Below are 13,137 nucleotides of genomic sequence, written 5' to 3'. Positions count from 1 at the left end.
TGGTTGTGTGTTGCGATGGTGGATGTGGCTTGTAGATGTAGTATTTGTGTATCGGTGTTACAGTGTCAGTGCATCGATGTTGTAGTTTTATGGTGTTAGTTGTGGTGCATTATTCTGTCATTAGCTAGGGTTTGTTTATCGTGGAGTTTTGTCATTTTTTGACTTCTAGGCGTGGTGTTAATATTAGTGATAAAGAATAATTGTCTGTTTCCATCCCTATTGTTAGAGAAGAAACATGTTTGTAAAGTGTAATGTGGAAGGAATGTTTATTTGTCTATTTTGTCGCGGTCGGATGCTTCTGGGTGGACTAATTTGCCCTTATTTGTATATTCCCTATTATATTGTGGTAATAATATCCTTAATTTTAGCAAATGGATGTATAGATCACAGTTGTCCGTCTCTTAATTTTAATGGTTCATATTATATTATACCACAGTTCTCATCCAGACACATGATTTTTATGGGAGCTAGGCCCTACACATATATGATGCTTGCTTAACTTTTCTTCAATCCTATTCATTTGTTTTTAGTACATTAAGGGTTGGAAATTAAATTCGAGTCATGTGTACTTAGATAAGAAGGTTTTTGATAATTCTTAAAAACTTGAGGATTGAGTAAACTATTGTCTTGTAATATAATTTAAGTATTAAAATTGCAATTTTTCTTAATTAGTAATATTACTACCAACAAACAAAATATCATGGATAATAACTTGTGTTTATTTATTTATTTTTGCTATTTGAATTTCAAATCAAATCTGTAATAATAAATCAATGGACAATGTAATTTGTTAATTATTTATAAAATTAGAAAAATGTTAAGTAATTCGATCTCCTAAATTTACCACTCACAACAAAGTCACTCCATGATGTAACAAGTTTAAATAGATTTCTTTTTGTTTTTATTTTTTTATTTTCAAATGTCGAGTATTAGAGGGAGTAACGACTTCGTTATGAGTGGTAGATGTATGAGCATATATCATTCTCTATAAAATTATTATTGGAAAAGACATCCTTAGGCTTTTTATAATGAATTTTGTGTGTGATATTAACAAAACGTCCAACTACTAACAGTGAAGAATGTTCCAATAAGTATCAAGAATTTAGGTCTCATCACATTCACCTCAAATATGTTTGAAACATGGTATTAATTAAGATCCCATATACTAAATTTAAATCGATTATCTTAAAATATAATTTTGACTAAAAAATATTGACTCAATAATAGTACGTGTTGCATGAGAATCAATTAATGCATCGTAATTAATTTAATATTAAAGTATTATCTCGTATATACTTTCATATCCTCCGATCCATTTGTTGCCGGCCTATATATATAACAAAGTCCTAAACCATGAAAACCCACACAATATATTAGTCACCAATAATATATCAGTCTTCTTCTTCTTCTTCTTCTTCTTCTTCTTCTTCTTAATTGTTTAAAAACTGTGAGCATAAAGAATGAGTGAGGGTTTATCAAAAGCTCTTAATGTAAGAAAGGTTGGGAGTGGAGAAGAGACACTGATTCTAACACATGGGTATGGATCAGACCAATCTGTGTGGGACAAAGTTGTTCCCAGATTGTCTGAATCTTACCAAGTTGTACTGTTTGATTGGTGCTTTTCTGGAGCTGTTGAGGACAGGAGTTTATTCGATGCTGCCAAGTATTCTTCCTATGAGCCTTTTGCCGATGATTTGATTGCCCTTGTGGAGGAACTCAACCTCAAATCTTGTGTTCTTCTTGCTCATTCCATGTCGGGTCTTATTGCCTGCATTGCTTCCATTAGAAAACCTCACCTCTTTAAGAAGCTCATCCTTGTCTGTTCTTCACCCAGGTATATATAATAGCGATTAGCTGATAACTGTTAGTTATAGCATTAGCTGATTGTAGAAAGATGTTTGGTAAATTAGTTGTTAGCTGATATTTGATTATATATATTTTGGGGTGCAGGTTCTTGAATGACAGGGATAATGATTATAAAGGAGGGTTCGAGAAATCAGACGTTGACCAATTGCTCTTTAACATTGAAACTAACTTTGATCAATGGACTTCAAGCTTTGCAAACGTTGCAATGGGTACAAAAGACCCTCTTTCCGTGGAATATTTGGACAAAAGTTTTAAGAAAATGGGAGCCCAAGTTGCTTTAGCCCTGGCAAAACTCATCTTCTTCAGTGATTATAGGAGTGTTCTTGACAAGGTTACTGTCCAGTGTACCTTAATTCATGCCCAGGTTGATTTCGCGGTTCCGCCCGAAGTCGCTACCTTCATGCACCAAAACATTAGAGGTAAAGCCACGATTAAGGTTATCGAATCTGAGGGACATTTCCCTCAGCTAACTGCTCATGAAGAATTCCTTAAGGCTGTTCTTGCTGCCTTAACTTGAATCTCTTTCCAGTTTATTTGGTAAGGAAACAAAATTCTCTGTAACATCTATGATCTATGTGGTTGTGCATTAAGGTTTATGTGCAACAAATAATAACCAGTTGGCCTGGTCTACCCTTGTTTCAGTGTGCTTTTGTAGTTTTTATCAATGTGTTTTAGTGTATTTTCTTAATTTTATCAATGTCTTTTTGTAACCTCCATATCAACTGTTTTAAACAGTTAAAGTATTATTATTATCATGTCAAAAAATGTCCCTCTCAGAAAACTGGAAATAACTCAACTACCATTGTTCAAAAAATGAGTGACAATTCCCACAAGTGACGATTCCCCCTGGGCCAGCTCCTGTGCCTCTCGGAGCGAGCGAGGATTAGTCAGATGGACCCGGAACACCTCGTGGTTTACACCAAAAAAAAAAAAAAAAACAGACTGATGTAGTTAAATTAGGCAATCTCCACTTCTCAAACTCTGCAGTAGCTCTAAATACCCGAAATCTTCGGGCTTTATGTACCTGCAGGCATTTCATCGGGTTGTTAACGCTGCAACTCGCATTATCGTGCTTGTACAGATACTGAAGTTATTACACAGCTGAAGAAGACATGAGAAATATAATGCAGGCAATAAATTAATAGAAAACGGAAATCCATACCCATGCCGGATAAGGAAATCAATTATAACAACATTGCAGTTTGCTTTGAAAAATGAAGTCCTCCTGATTATATTTGCAACTTCAGAGATGGGGACCAATCTAAAGCTTTCGACCTCCCCGTCTGTAAGTGCAACAATGAAGAAAACATATAAGCTTACAATCCCTGTGGGCATAAGAAATCAGAATTTGATCAATTACCTTCATTACTAGGAATAAAGCTTTCGGGAAGCTTAAGATCATAGCAAAAGAGGACATCTCTCTTGAATCTATATCTATTTATGTCCATGTATGACACAGCCCCTACTGGTATAGCCCTGACCAGAAGAAGATAATCGGGTCGGTATATAATGTTTATAACACGTGAGTATCTCGAAAAAAAAAAATATTGAGTCTCTAGACTCTAGCCCACAGTTGGATTACTCCAAAACTCAACATCAACTCTGACACAAATGGCAATCCAACTTACTGGGTGGAAAAAGATTCTGGAATCCTGGCTTCTTCTTTGCATTCTTTCACAAGATTCTCTCCACAAGAAATCCCATGTGGCTGCAATCAATGACCACCGCATATATTAAATGTTAAATGATCTTGGATAACTAGCAAACTAGAACTCCATTGGAGAAAAAATATTCGGTCTGCAAAAATAAGAATTACTAAATAGTTCTCAACAGTATTAAAAAACCTCCTGGTGAAGTGTCAGTAGAAAACAAATCTGATAATGTATGTTCCGAGACATAACCTTTGGTCAATCAAGGTACCATGAAAATATATAGAGGCTATACGTACTAAAGTATAAAGCTTCCAGTTAGCAACGTACCAGTCCTCCAGCAACTAGATGATCAAGCATTCCAGGATATGTTGATTTCTTTTCACTTCTCCTCCCTATCCATAGAAATTTCTGCCCATTGCTTTCAACATAGCCATTCATATGAACTCCATAAGCCTGAGACACAAAGTTCCAGAAAGTGGAAGAGGAGGGAGGAAGGGTTGGTTTAAGAAATACTTATGAACTGAGCCAAAAAAAAGGGCATTTCCGAACACAATTGTGCTACTCCATACACCTGGTAGTGGAAGCAAAAAACGCACCTTTATCCCAAAGTATGGTGCTGCTGCTCTTTCCATTGAAAAAAATATTGATGAACCAAAAGATGACACTACTGGATATAGCTGATTGTGGTCAACATATCCCGAAGAGGTATCAAAGAAGAGAACAATACAAGTCAGTATCATTGATGCCTAATCATAGAAAAAGTGATCACGGGGCTACAACATTGTTAAGCAATCAGAAGAAGTACCTCATTCCGTATACCTGGAATCAGTTCTTCCCCTAAAGACTTGACCACTTCAGCAAAAGCAGCAGTCCTATCCTCCGGTGTCTTAAGCACCGGATGTAATGTAACATGGCACCCGAAATGGGTGCCATAAGAATTATCTTTGGGGAACACAAACACATTTCTAAATGCCCTCAGATGATCAGCAAACCTACATAACATTGAATTAGCCCCTGAGTAAAGAAACATTAAACAACTCTGTACGAAACAAAAAATTCTTAGTATGTTGCTAAGCTTTGAGTAATGTAGTTCTTCAAGCAACCTAACATTCATGAAAAATCCAACCTTTAAACCAATTATATTCAAACAGATTATTATAAATTGACAATAAGATTGAGTCCTGAACAAGATACAATACTATAAGTCATAAATTAAAGGGCATTACCCATTGTGAACATAGCCAACTATTTGATTCTCCATAACAAATGGCATGAATTCATTTTTCTTTTCCTGCAACAAATATCAAAATGTTTTCTTCAAAAAAAAAAAAAAAAAAAAAAAAAAAAAAAAAAAAAAAAAAACCTATAATAAAAATCAGAGGATGGGGGGCGTCTTACGGAATTGCGATTGCAGAGTTTGACCTTATCGAAGAAGCCTTGTAGGTCAGAAGAGTCGTTTCCAGGCGAATTTGAGACTCGAGACACATCATCCCAAGTGAAGCTGATAGTGCCACTTCCTCCGCCACCGTCGCCGTGAGAGGAGACTGAAACGGCGAAGGGCCGACAGGGGTAGCGTAAGGAAATGGTGGGTAGAAGGGTAAATGAGGAATTTGTCTTAGGAAGAAATGAGGAAAATGAGAGTTTTTGAGAGAAATGGTGACAGTAGAGATGGGAAGCCATTCTTGAGTTCTTAGGAATTTGAAGCACAAGATTCGGATGAACCGACGTGAAGAACAGCTGACCGCCTGATCGAGCCTGGCATGTGAATATAATCGAGCATCAATTTTATTTATTTATTTATTTTTGGAAAAGTATTAAATAAGCTGTTGAATTTTTTACCAAAAGTTAATTAAACCACTGATTCTGAGGTTTGGCCTTGGAAATATTTCACGCAAGTTGCTTGAGGAGATTAAGAGTCTTTTTTTTTTTTTTTTTGTGTCGGCAAAGATTAGGATACAAAAGGAATTAACCCTCGATGCGTTTTGTAATGCTGAGTCTGAGACGTAAGCCTTAATTTTTATCAAAAATATATTAATAACCTATACACATTGTTTATAAAATACGCCACAATAACAATTCTGAAATTAATTTTGAATAATACAAATATCTAAACACAAAAATATGATTGAATAAATATGATTGAATATAAGAGTCTATTCAATTCATTTATCTTCCTAGTGTACAATAAGTGTTTCTAATTGTTTGTTTGCAGCACTTATAACCCCATGCATTTTCTTTCCACCAAGAACCCCAAACACTGGTATGATTGTTAATGTAAACATCCTCTTCATATTTGCTTGTTGGGAGTAACATCTCATCTTCCTTAACAATCCTCCCAAACCGATCATATTCTACTTGAATATCACTTTGACCCAGTAAAAGTTCTGGGGACAGTGTTTCCTCGTTAGCTGCATTCCCATATTTCTCCAAGATGGTGTCCCTTCTTTGAGACTCCAACTTCTCCTTACTGATTCTATAGCTTTTATAGAGCAATTCGGCTTGGGAGGGAGCTAGCGCTGCTTCAGATTGCATATGAATATGGAGATGATTCAATAACTCGAGTGCTTCACCGCTTAATCTATTATGGTTATCCCCGGCATAGAATTTGTCTTTGGGATCCATATCAAGAAGGGGATCTTCACGCATGGACCGGGTTTTGGGATCATAGTGGGCAGAATTTGGATCAAGATTGAGAAGATATTTAGCAGTGTCTTCCCGGATACGCAGATTCCTGACAGTAGTCCTGGTGATCTCTATTTGCTGCTTACTTTCATCCTCCAGATCTTCAATTCATTGTAGTGATCTATTATTGTGGTATTATTACTATATTCAATTGTATTTTTTATTTTATTTTAAAATCTGAAACTGAGAAAAATATATATGTATCGATATAATATTATTTCTACAGTGAAAATTTCAATTTTGGTCCACTGACTATTAGGGGTTGTGTTAATTGTAACACTTAACTTTAAAAAATGTTAATTTAGTACTTTGACTATACAATTTCTATCAATTTTGGTCACGCCGATCAAATCTCACCGAAAAAATTTAATAGGTCAATTTATGAGGGTATTTTAGTAATTTTACTTACTACCCCTTTCTTCTCCGATTAGTTCTCTCCATTTCCGATTGACGATTCTGAAGGGTATCGAACTCCACTGCCACCACATGGTTGGAAGCATTGCCATAGGAGTTGGTTTCATTGAAGAGACCAAAATATGGGTACGGAAATGCGCCAGGAAGACTTCTTGGGGTAAAAGGCATGGCCTTTTTGCATCATGGTTTCATTTGTTTGAGGCATGGGGTCACCATAGCAGAGGCCGTTGATGATGGCTACTAGCACTATAAGCTTGAGGCACATCATTGCATTATTTTTTTTTTGATCGCTTTCGCAAAATCCACCGGGAAGGCAAAACGAAAAAAGATGGAGCCGCCGATTAGTGACTCGCCGGCCTCTTTGTCGTCTATGTAAAAGCCAAGGAATAACGGACAAAATCATCCTTCTCTTTCGAAAAACCCAAAGCTATGAACAGTACCAAAATTCGATCTTCAAATCATAATCAGACAACACATATTATAATAATATGATAATGAAACATGAAACCAGATTATAAACCGAATCGAGAAGCCAGGTTGTCGCCGAAAATGGAAATGGAGAGAACTAATCGGAGAAGAAAGGGGTAGTAAGTAAAATTACTAAAATACCCTTATAAACTGACCTATTAAATTTTTCCGATGAGATTTGACTGACAATTTTGTCGCCGTGATCAAAATTGATAGAAATTGCATAGTCAAAGTACTAAATTAACATTTTTAAAAGTCAAGTGTTGCAATTAACACAACCCCAATAGTCAGTGGACCAAAATTGAAATTTTCTCTATTCTTACATATAATGTAACAATGTTATGAATGAAAATGAGGATCATGAGCCTATCTCTATCAAAGAGGGTAGACATAGAGATGATTGGCCAATGTGAAAAGATGCAATCAAATAAGAATTATATATAGTCATTTGCAAAACACAAAGGGAGTGTTTGGCAAATGACTTATACCTAAAATCTAGCTTGTTTGACTGATCAAATAACTAATATGAGTGTTTGCAATGCTAATTATAGATTAAGTACAAGAAGGTAACACATCCAATAAGTAGAGATGAATCCTATAATTATCATATAATTTAGAGACGAAAAGTATCATTTTCTCTTAGGGCTCGTTTGGTTCGCATAAAATATTTTAAGGGAAGTGAAATTGGAATTCCATGGAAAAACAATTACTAGGAATATGAATTTCATTGTTTGGTTGGTGGAAAAAGAATTAATAGGAATAATAATTCTATTGTTTGGTTAGATTTGAAATTGTAAGGAATAATGAGTATAAAGACTTATATGCCCGGCCCTACAAATTAATAAAAGTAATATAATTGAAAAAGAAAGCAAGGGTACAATAGGCAATCTATTCACTTTTTCTTCCCATCTTCCATGGAAAACAAAATTCTTGGTCAAACCAATGATTTTGTTTTCCTCAAATTTGAGGAATTCATTTTCCAATAGAAAATGAATTCCATGAACCAAACACTAGAAAACAACATTTTCCTTCACTTTAAGGAAAATATTTTCCAAAAGGAAAACATTTTTCATGAACCAAACATCCTCTTAAATTAAAGTATTAAACACTTGATAGGAGAACTGTTGATTTGTCTCATATAGGGATTAGGAATATGAATTTGTCTCATACTAGGAATAGGAGTGAAACGGGTAGACCCATCGTATAGGGATTAGATGCCTATAAATATATTGGTTGTATCCCTAAAGGGTTGGGTGTCACCACTATCACCATCACTATGAATAAGAGTATTGTTTCACTCCCGTGGATGTAGGCACTTTGCCGAACCACGTAAATCTTGCTCTTCTTTACCCTTTATGCCATTATTATTTTTCTTGTTCTTATTAATCTCAACAAATTGGTATCAGAGCATAGTTGAGATGGCTAGCTAGTTCAAGTACAAAATTCGAGGTATCAAAGTTTGATAGTATAGGGAATTTTGGGTTATGGCGGACTAGGGTAAAGGATTTGTTGGCATATCAGGGCATTCTGAAAACCTTGAGGGTGGAAAAGCTAACTAATCTGGAAGAGGCTGATAGGGAGGAGTTGAAGAAGCAGGAAGCTACGGATGTGGTACATGCTGATGACTCTTATTATAGTGAAGGTGATGTTCTAGCTGTTACAAGCAACAAGTTCGAACATTGTTTGGACTTGTTGGATGCTTCTAGATGCTAGATGAGAAAGTGGTGAGGGGCGCTGTGGTGTTGGGAAGCGCGGATACTAGGAGGGGTCGTGGACCTGGTATCGATATGGGCTTATTTGGGCTCGGTATGTGCTGGTATGGCACTGGTTAGGGCCGATATAGGCTTGGTATCGGTATGGGTCGGGCTTGGCGTGAGTCACGGTTGGTATGGGTCGGGCTTGGCATGAGTCACGGCTGGTATAGGTCGGACTTGGCATGAGTCACAGCTGGTATGGGCTGGGCTTGGCATGAGTCACGGCTGGTATGGGAGGACTTCTCGGGACGACGAAGAAGTTCGTGAACATGCATTGGGAAACGTTTGATGCTGCGTTGTGCGTGTTGCTGGCCAGTGGTAATTGCTGGTTAGTGGAGCATTGAGCAAGGCACACGGGTTTAGTGTGACTTTGCAGGGGCGCTGTTGTGTTGGGGCAGCGTGGATACCATGAGGGGATATGGACTTGGTATGGGCCAGATGCAGGAGATCAGCTAAACGGGACAGTAAGCATGAGTCGAGGCTGATATAACAGGTCGACGACCGAGGGGCGAATGGCTTGGGACAAAGCAGTTCGTGTACATGCACTGGGAAACGTTTGATGCTGCGTGGTGCATATGGCTGGCTAGTTGGATGAACATGGTTGTTCCTACCCATGTGTATATGTGAGATAAGTCTTTTTCTCCTAAGGGGCATAATTGTGAAGGTGGAGATGGTGAGATAAGTCTTTTCTCCTAAGGGACATATTTGCTAAGGTGGAGATTTGTTGAGTTATCTTTTTCTTCTAAAGGGCATATTTGCGAAGGTGGAGATAGTCTTTTCTCCTAAAGGGCATATATGTGAAGGTGGAGATGGTGAGATAAGTCTTTTCTCCTAAAGAGCATATTCGTCAAGGTGGAGATTTGTTGAGTTATCTTTTTCTCCTAAAGAGCATATTCGTCAAGGTGGAGATTGTTGATTTGTCTCATATAGGGATTAGGAATATGAATTTGTCTCATACTAGGAATAGGAATGAAACGGGTAGACCCATCGTATAGGGATTAGATGCCTATAAATATATTGGTTGTATCCCTAAGGGGTTGTGTCACCACTATCACCATCACTATGAATAAGAGTATTGTTTCACTCCCGTGGATGTAGGCACTTTGCCGAACCACGTAAATCTTGCTCTTCTTTACCCTTTATGCCATTATTATTTTTCTTGTTCTTATTAATCTCAACAAGAACAAGTAGCTAGAGCAACCTCTCCCATCAAACCAAACAACATTAATAAAATTTGCCTACAAAAGGTGAAACCTCTCGTCATAAAGGACTCATATCAGACCCAACAAGATCATAAATGAATAAATCACAATAAAATTTTTCATTACTGGTATATTAATTGCAACTTGCAATTGTATATTAGCATGGACTTTGTTGATAAGGATGGATAGAATTAATAAAAATGATTTAATAATCTATTTCTTTTTCATAATTTTATCATCTTTAATTCTTTTTTTTTTTTTTTTTACCAACCATTCCAAATAGAATAATCTCTCCTCTCTTAAATCATAAATAAAGACATTCTAGAGAGTCTTAAACTGAGCTCCTCTTCGAAGGTTTGTTGGTGGAGTAGAATTCCATTTAAAATGTGAGAGTTGTGTACTTGCGTTGTTGGAGAAAATTTGGGTGCAACCCCACAAATTGAACTTGTTCCATCACTTGGACTCCACCTTTGTCTTTAGAGAAATGGAAACTTCTTCAATAACTCTAGAATTTTATATATATACGTAGAAACATTTACTCCCTGTCGCAAGTGGCGCCATCTAGAATATGCAAATATATTAAATTAGCCGCCGTCAGAGACGGCGGCACTCCGCTTATCCTCTTTAAATATTTAATATTAATTAATAGTTTAATAATTGAATTGGTTGGTGGAGTTAAGTGCGAGCTAGGGAGAAGACCAACATATAGATTTCGCTATCAGTATCACTATCGTCAACTCTTTTATATGTAAACGTGTTTATTATGAGTTATGACACATCAATAATCGTTAAATTCTAGACAACTTCAAATCAAATTCAATAACAATTAGTTTACATACGGTAAGTTTGTATGATCAAAGTTCTAATATAATAAAAATTGACAATTTTTGTGCTTTTGTCAAAAAAATTGAGTTAGTTAGTATTATTCTTGTGCTGTCAATATAATCAACAAAATAAGAACTAATGACACTGGCATGGACTGCTGAACGTGATGACTTCATATACGAAAACTACCACCAATTTATTGAATGAGAAAGTGCCATAAAAAAGTCTTGTTAGAAAAATTATGATTCTAACATGTTATTCAAATATGTGTTTGATAAGGAATATTCTTCGAGTATGTCTCCCTCTACGTACTGAACACCTGCTCGGTATTTGGTCAGTTCACTGAGGATAATTATTCCCGACCTTGCTCGATCATAAGCTCAGCCTTTCCGACCTAAATGCGACAATTGAGCTAGCTACAGATTGCGGCAGAATTTCGTTGCTCAGGAACTGACCCCGATCAACTCAAGTCGAAGCGATGATCCCGAACTGGGCTACTTTGGGGATGTGTGCTTTTACAATTTGAACATGCCTTAATCTGACCCCATCCTAGTAGGGCGATCGGGACTGTAAGCCCACGTGGGCGATCCGACAATGCATTGTTCCCGAGACCCTTTTCCTTCCCTATAAATATCATATTTATGGCTATGAGGGGAGATTTTTGGCTTTCTTACTTACCACATTATAGGTCGGGAGCCTCTGAGCTCACGTCCTTACCCGAACTCAATACGTAAATCAATAAGCAAACTATACAGGAATCTAAATCTGGTCCGACCTGCAAGATTGTATGTATTTGGAACTTCGCAGCATATTTATACTATTAGTGTTATAGGTGAAATCCGCCTTGTTACCTAGCTGACAAGGAATTACAAGAACTTAACCAACTCAAACCAAATCAAAAAGACAAACAGACGACTCTTACAGAGTCAAACTTAAAATCTTGTGATTACCAAACTAATTATCTAACCAATAATTTGATCGAGGGTTGCTCCCAGAATTATAATATATATACAATGTTATGAAATGATGATTGTACACCAGTACACAATATATAGAGGAATTTACAGAAGTAATTAAGCAAATAGTTACAACAAAGATAATCTTAATATTTTTTTTAAAGACAGAAAGATCATCTTAATCTAGTATCATTATGTTAATAAATTCTACTGTATTATATTATTAACAATAATTTCTCCAAACAAATGTTCAATGATCAATTAAATTAAAGCTCTGATTATTCTAAAATCTAAACATGACACCTTCGATTCTGGAATGCCCCTGAGAGGTTACATCATGGAATTAGGAGGTGTCGGAAACGATAAATTAATTAAAACAGCACCGTCGGTTTTGGATGACGTGGCGGCGTCACAGTTGCAGTTAAAAAAGAAAGAATCGGAATCTAAATAGAGGCCCCTGTGAAGTGATAAGTGATGAAGATAAGATAATTTGGTTATTCGGAACAACCAAAAGTCGGGTTTTAGGTACATTACGAAACCCACGAGCGCCCGAACCAGATACCATAATAAATCTTTCCAATTGTGGGCCCACCTCGAAATAACTCAGAAATTTCATCGGACGCCGACGTGGCGTATTCACACGACGTAGACGCGTGCCGGGGACGCTCTCCAATCCTTTCATCCCCACACGCTTCTTCCTCGCCTCGGATAAGTTCGAATGCGCATTCACCTTATTGCCCTTAGAGGCCCAAGCCCAAATTACAAATTTGTTGCAAAATATGAAGGGGTATTTCAGTCTTTTTATTAAAACAGAAGATCACAAGTTGACATTGGACTCTTCAAACAATGGGACCCACCAGGATGGGCGAAGATGCTTCAGCCAATCACCCCTGCTATATAAAACACCAAATTATCTCGTCATTGCTCAAATCTCTTCGAATCCCAAACAAACTCTAATCTCGCTCGCTCGCTCTTAAACCCACCAATACCATGACGCTGTTTTCATACTTCTTCCCGTCGTCGGATTCTGGCCGGAGGTCTCGCCGGGAATCCAGCCTCCGGAAGCGGTGCTTGAGCATGGCCAAGCAACAGAAAACGAGGTTCTATATTCTCAGACGTTGCATCACGATGCTCCTCTGCTGGCAAAACCATTCCATAGCCGATTGACGACTGTATGTTTTGTTTTCGATCGAGAAACAACAACAAAAGACACAGCTGAAGATCGAAGAAGACCAAGTTTAAGGAAGCCACGATGATCTATCTATGGCGAAATTCGATCGGGACAAGAAGACGTCGTTGAAATCTCAAATGGAAGACG

The 13,137-nt window shown here is 37.1% G+C and overlaps 3 protein-coding genes across 6 annotated transcripts; 1 reads left to right on the top strand and 2 right to left on the bottom strand.

Annotated features, from left to right (window-relative positions):
- The first annotated feature begins 1,385 nt into the window (after window positions 1–1,385).
- On the top strand, window positions 1,386–2,554 carry LOC109186143 (probable strigolactone esterase DAD2). Of its 2 annotated transcripts, XM_019336066.1 has the most exons (3): window positions 1,386–1,834; window positions 1,951–2,394; window positions 2,458–2,554. In XM_019336066.1, exons 1-2 carry the CDS (start codon window positions 1,461–1,463, stop codon window positions 2,381–2,383), a joined length of 807 nt encoding a protein of 268 aa, XP_019191611.1. In that variant the 5' UTR covers window positions 1,386–1,460; the 3' UTR covers window positions 2,384–2,394; window positions 2,458–2,554. The 2 variants fall into 2 exon arrangements, with proteins under 2 accessions (XP_019191611.1, XP_019191610.1); XM_019336065.1 differs by having other exon boundaries at window positions 1,951–2,554.
- Window positions 2,555–2,589: 35 nt separating this feature from the next.
- On the bottom strand, window positions 2,590–5,323 carry LOC109186142 (nudix hydrolase 20, chloroplastic-like). Of its 3 annotated transcripts, XM_019336063.1 has the most exons (11): window positions 5,269–5,323; window positions 4,917–5,236; window positions 4,745–4,809; window positions 4,324–4,510; window positions 4,115–4,195; window positions 3,846–3,971; window positions 3,495–3,574; window positions 3,227–3,342; window positions 3,029–3,191; window positions 2,785–2,890; window positions 2,590–2,690 (listed from the first exon to the last, which is right to left on the bottom strand). In XM_019336063.1, exons 2-10 carry the CDS (start codon window positions 5,196–5,198, stop codon window positions 2,818–2,820), a joined length of 1,173 nt encoding a protein of 390 aa, XP_019191608.1. In that variant the 5' UTR covers window positions 5,199–5,236; window positions 5,269–5,323; the 3' UTR covers window positions 2,590–2,690; window positions 2,785–2,817. The 3 variants fall into 3 exon arrangements, with proteins under 3 accessions (XP_019191608.1, XP_019191607.1, XP_019191609.1); XM_019336062.1 differs by having other exon boundaries at window positions 4,917–5,306; XM_019336064.1 differs by having other exon boundaries at window positions 3,029–3,149; window positions 4,917–5,305.
- Window positions 5,324–5,684: 361 nt separating this feature from the next.
- On the bottom strand, window positions 5,685–6,706 carry LOC109186224 (pre-mRNA-splicing factor SLU7-like). The gene is made up of 2 exons (XM_019336151.1): window positions 6,610–6,706; window positions 5,685–6,301 (listed from the first exon to the last, which is right to left on the bottom strand). The coding sequence occupies exons 1-2, from the start codon at window positions 6,704–6,706 to the stop codon at window positions 5,685–5,687; spliced, it is 714 nt and encodes a 237-aa protein (XP_019191696.1).
- Window positions 6,707–13,137: the final 6,431 nt, after the last annotated feature.

The sequence above is a fragment of the Ipomoea nil genome, unplaced genomic scaffold (genome assembly GCF_001879475.1).
Source record: "Ipomoea nil cultivar Tokyo-kokei standard unplaced genomic scaffold, Asagao_1.1 scaffold1407, whole genome shotgun sequence".
Lineage (NCBI taxonomy): Eukaryota > Viridiplantae > Streptophyta > Magnoliopsida > Solanales > Convolvulaceae > Ipomoea > Ipomoea nil.
The sequence above is the reverse complement of the archived record's forward strand: the minus strand, read 5'-3'. Positions and strand labels throughout refer to the sequence as shown.

Bases quoted from the DNA above. Each gene is read 5' to 3' on its own strand.
- LOC109186143 (XM_019336066.1), top strand. From the start codon at position 1,461: ATGAGTGAGGGTTTATCAAAAGCTCTTAATGTAAGAAAGGTTGGGAGT. The intron at 1,835-1,950 runs GTATATATAATA...TTTGGGGTGCAG, and splicing joins CTTGTCTGTTCTTCACCCAG to GTTCTTGAATGACAGGGATA.
- LOC109186142 (XM_019336063.1), bottom strand. From the start codon at position 5,198: ATGGCTTCCCATCTCTACTGTCACCATTTCTCTCAAAAACTCTCATTT. The intron at 4,511-4,744 runs GTAATGCCCTTT...AATGTTATGTAG, and splicing joins GTTGGCTATGTTCACAATGG to GTTTGCTGATCATCTGAGGG. The intron at 3,343-3,494 runs GTAAGTTGGATT...TCTTCTGGTCAG, and splicing joins CCAGAATCTTTTTCCACCCA to GGCTATACCAGTAGGGGCTG.
- LOC109186224 (XM_019336151.1), bottom strand. From the start codon at position 6,706: ATGGCAATGCTTCCAACCATGTGGTGGCAGTGGAGTTCGATACCCTTC. The intron at 6,302-6,609 runs GTAAGTAAAATT...AATGAATTGAAG, and splicing joins AATCGGAGAAGAAAGGGGTA to ATCTGGAGGATGAAAGTAAG.